At 26.1% G+C, this 4,549-nt stretch overlaps 2 protein-coding genes across 4 annotated transcripts in view; one reads left to right on the top strand and one right to left on the bottom strand.

Annotated features, from left to right (window-relative positions):
* LOC102673078 (DNA-directed RNA polymerase I subunit RPA12) overlaps nucleotides 1-952 on the bottom strand; it is a 1,425-nt gene extending 473 nt beyond the window's left edge. The window contains exons 1-3 of the mRNA XM_006619721.2: nucleotides 694-952; nucleotides 335-548; nucleotides 1-224 (exon numbers count right to left, since the gene is read on the bottom strand). The exon at nucleotides 1-224 is cut by the window's left edge and continues 473 nt beyond it. Of these exons, the coding sequence (XP_006619784.1) occupies nucleotides 200-224; nucleotides 335-548; nucleotides 694-826 (372 nt within the window). The 5' untranslated portion in view covers nucleotides 827-952 and the 3' untranslated portion in view covers nucleotides 1-199. The remainder of the gene's footprint in view (nucleotides 225-334; nucleotides 549-693) is intronic.
* A 23-nt stretch (nucleotides 953-975) lies between these two features.
* LOC102672764 (F-box/SPRY domain-containing protein 1) lies at nucleotides 976-4,281 on the top strand. Of its 3 annotated transcripts, none has more exons than XM_031512439.1 (4): nucleotides 976-1,425; nucleotides 1,695-1,974; nucleotides 2,060-2,150; nucleotides 2,248-4,281. In XM_031512439.1, exons 1-4 carry the CDS (start codon nucleotides 1,016-1,018, stop codon nucleotides 2,340-2,342), a joined length of 876 nt encoding a protein of 291 aa, XP_031368299.1. In that variant the 5' UTR covers nucleotides 976-1,015; the 3' UTR covers nucleotides 2,343-4,281. The 3 variants fall into 3 exon arrangements, with proteins under 3 accessions (XP_031368299.1, XP_006619782.1, XP_006619781.1); XM_006619718.2 differs by having other exon boundaries at nucleotides 994-1,425; nucleotides 1,701-1,974; XM_006619719.2 differs by lacking the exon at nucleotides 2,060-2,150.
* The last annotated feature ends 268 nt before the right edge of the window (nucleotides 4,282-4,549 follow it).

Below are 4,549 nucleotides of genomic sequence, written 5' to 3'. Positions count from 1 at the left end.
ATTATTATTATTATTATTATTATTATTATTATTATTATTACTATTATTATTATTATTATTATCTATTCATTGATATTTGTTAAGTGTATTATGAATAAAGCTCTATGTTTTATTAACACAGAGTGTTATGTTTTGATGATTATTTACCAATCAATTAAATAAGGAATGTACAAATTAAAATGTACAATAAAAATTTATATTATGAATTCTCTGTCTCTTTAAATCTGAAAAAAAAATATATTTAAACATTTCTTCTTGCAAAAAATCATATTCATAAAAAAATTCTTTTTTCAAAAATTATTTTTTATGCTTAAATAATATTAAAAAAACATACTTGCACTTAGTACATGTATAAAATACTGTTTGTCCTTCATCTGCTGATCTCAATTGCAATGTTGCGTATGACATTTTATCATTTTGACATTGAGGACATTTTCTTTCAACAATTGGTCCTTCTGCTTCTTCTTTTTCGTCATTTTGTTTTGATAGAGCATAAACATTTGTTTTATTAAAATGAATAGTATAAGACATTGACATATCTCCAAAAGCTAATAATAAAAATTTATTATTTAAAAATAATTCTTTAAAATTATTTAATACAGTAAGTAATTTTCATTTTTAATTTTAATAATTTGATTTTTTTAGTGAAACAAAAGAAATTTAAAAGAATAAATTTAAATAAATAATAAATACCTTCAGGACCCCATACCCTTTTGCAAGCATAACATGTTACATTTCCTTTATCACCTAACAATGGTAAAATTGATCCACAATCAGAACAAAAGCCAGGAGTACTTATAAAAGAAACACTAGAGTTTTGTTCCATTTCAGATTAAATAAAAATAACTGATTGTAACCTTAAAATGACTATAACCTCTTGATGCAATAAAAATATACACATATACGTGAATTGAAAAACTACTTCTGCTAATAAATCATGAAATATTGAATATAAGAAAGAAAACTTATATCCTAAATTGAAATAGATATTGCTTATCTAGTATATATATTTTTTATGCTTATTTCATGGAAACTATTCCTAACGTTCCATATAGCTACATATCGCGCGGCGTTTCTGCGCGTGTATGTTTTGCTCGTTTACTCTATCAGAACCGGCAAAATGGACGATATAGCACTCCGAGTATCTGATCATGTTTTAGAAGTGATTTTTTCTTATTTAGACTTGCATACGTTGAGAAACTGTTCGTTAGTGTGCAAGCGATGGAATCGTTTCTTAAATGATGAGAATAATGATGCGTGGAGAATGCATTGCATCAGAAAGTTAGCCCAAGAAGCACTTAGTTCCGATTTATTATCATCGGTGCCTACTTATAAATCAAAGCTCCGTGCATTTTATCATGCATGGAATCCTAATGACTGCTCTCGTAATATTTATATTAGGCCCAATGGATTCACTATGCACAGGTAGCACCTTGGATTCTGTCATTTCTGTGTGTAATTTACATTTTAATTTGGATCGTCGTACAGTGTCAAATTTTCTCTGTTATATGTATATAATCGAGAAATTAAAAATATTTTAAATATTTTAATATTGAAATCTTCGAATAATATTGAAAGTTCAACTGCTTCATAAAAAAAATTAATTATTTAAATATAAAATAATAAATTTTCGGTGTTGAGTGTGTTTTTATGTAATAAATGTTAAGTGAGTGCTTGAATCTTTACTACTTGAGTTATAGGAATCCAGTTGCTCAGAGCACAGATGCCTGTAGAGGTAAAATTGGTTTTCGACATGGACGTCATGCCTGGGAAGTTATTTGGGAAGGACCTCTGGGCACAGTGGCAGTAATAGGAATAGCTACAAGAGAAGCACCTTTATTATGTCATGGATATGTAGCATTAGTTGGTTCTGATGAGCACTCATGGGGATGGAATCTTGTAGATAATCATCTACTACACAATGGAAATGTACAAGGAAATTATCCTTTACTTAACAATGCTCCAAAATATCAGGTATATTACAACTTTTATGATATAACTTTTTATATAGGTAAAGGGACATTCCTTAAAATAAACAATATAATTTTATAATTATCAGGTTGGGGAAAGAATTAGGGTAATATTAGATTGTGATGATAATACATTATCTTTTGAAAGAAATTATGAATTTTTGGGAGTGGCATTTAGAGGTATTGTATCTCAATGTTTCCTAGTTAAAAATAAATTAAAAAAAAAAAAAAAAAAAAAAACAATTTTTTTGATATTAATGGAAGATTAAATGCATAGGATTGCCAGACAAAAGATTATACCCATCTGTATCTGCTGTATATGGAAATACAGAAGTATCTATGGTATACTTAGGACCACCTCTAGATGGCTAACACTTTATTTCTAATAGAAACATATCTTCAAAAGTTTGATAAAATTTGGATGCAAAATTTTCTGCATCATACCAAAATGTCTACTATGAAGTAGAACAAGCACACCAATGAACTGTATGATACTCTTTAAGAGAGATGTGTGCCTGTTCATTCAGTCAATAACATTGTAAATAGTATTAGCATTCCATTTCAATCGATAAATTCATGGTAGTGCTTTATACAATGCTAACAGTTATAAGTTACTCAACAATCAACATTAATAAATTCATTTCATTTAAATCATATATCTGCTAATAGTGCTAAAACTGATCTGTACATTTTATAATGAAATTTCCCGTTTAAATTTTATATTTGAAAGTATCTTTATACACGAAAGTTGAGTGACATATTACTGATTTTGAAATAAATGTAAAAATATTCTTAAGTTAGACGATGTGTGAAAAAAAGTTCCTTCGCGAATTACATATGTTCTTTAAGAGAACATAAATTAAATTATTTTATTATTCTAAAATCTTAAATCATGATTATAGATTATAATTTTTAAGTAATATTTTAAGTAATATTTATGCACAGAGAAATAAGTTCTTTGTTTTTCCTTACAGTATTAATATTTGAGTCTTCGTAAAAATATTTTGCTTTATATGAAATCTATTCATATGCCAATAAAATGGCAAATTCTTATTTGTTCATAAAATAGTCATATATTTAATTTATTTCGATCATTATTAAAGACGCGAATTAAAAATTAAATTCATTTTTTCATCGTTTTTAATTATATAGGAACCGTAAAACAAACTGTGATTCATCTGTATTTTATTATGTTAACACCGTGTAAAGATATCTTAATAAGATATCTTATGTTTAGCATATTTAACATCTTTTTGTATAGAATATTATGTTTATTTTTCCTTTTTTTTTTTTCGTAAATTTATTATAGATATTTATATGTATTTAAAAAAAATTATTATTTATTTTCTAAATATAGGAATCAATTTTTCTAATATTGATAAAACTCAAGCAGCGAAATTGACAAACAATTCGAAGAAAACTTCGTAATTACATACAGTATACAGGGTGTTCCACTTAAAGTGTTCATAGCTGCTTTATTTTTAAATGTACAAAACAATGTCGTAAATTGTAAAATATCACGTGATAAACATCACTCAATTTGTATGATAATTAATATTTTTCTTTTTAAGTAAAGCGAAATAATACTAAAAATAAAATTAGTACCTGTCGAATTCATTTATACGACATTTATAGTCGAACTGATTTTTTTTTCTCTATGAGAATTTTGTTTTTTTATGTATATGTATGTAATTTGTGTATAAATATTCATTTATTTATGAAATCATATATTTTAAAATTAAATTAAATATATTTTAAATCATATATTTATAATCGCAGTATATAAAGTTTATATGATCACTATTGTGATTGATGCACAACAAATCTTATTTAACTAATGTAATCAACTTTTTGATTCGCTTATGCATTTAGTATAAGAAAATTATGTATCAACTACGCGTGAAATTTGTACATCGTGCTCTGTGAAATGTATTTATAGATAGAAATTATTCATTAGTGCCGAGAATTTCATAAACGAAATCACGAGTAAAAATGATTTCAAATGTACATATTCATTATGGTCATTGTGTTTGTTACAAGTAGTTTCAATGAAATTATGTTTTTTCTAAACTTTTGTACAGAATCGTGTACATACATATATAGTAATCATGGATGTACGAGAAGAAAATAAACCTTGTTTTGTATCTATTTAATGGATTCATATACATAAATAGCAAACATTACGGATCATGGACTGATTTAGAATTAATATTTCTCTCGATCGATCATCGGTCCAATCAAATCTCCATAAAAAGAAGTATACTCTCGTTTCGAAAATATACGAAACGTAATATAAGTTAACTTCGAATACGAACTATTGATATTATATGTGGAGTATAGTGGTGCCTTATTACAATTTTTTCGACATGATATTGATATGGCTATGATGATACATGATAGCATTAAGTATTCCAATATTAATAGATATCAACCAATATATAATAATTCGAAAAGTCGGTAACAAAAGAATCATTTTGTAAAACACGTGTTACGCATGCATCATATAATCATTTGCGAAACTATTCTGTACAAATGTTTAGAGAAAGAATGAATTAGTCGTAATACGATTAAGCTTGGAA

Source organism: Apis dorsata, unplaced genomic scaffold (genome assembly GCF_000469605.1).
Source record: "Apis dorsata unplaced genomic scaffold, Apis dorsata 1.3 scaffold_434, whole genome shotgun sequence".
In the NCBI taxonomy this organism is placed as follows: domain Eukaryota; kingdom Metazoa; phylum Arthropoda; class Insecta; order Hymenoptera; family Apidae; genus Apis; species Apis dorsata.
The sequence above is the reverse complement of the archived record's forward strand: the minus strand, read 5'-3'. Positions and strand labels throughout refer to the sequence as shown.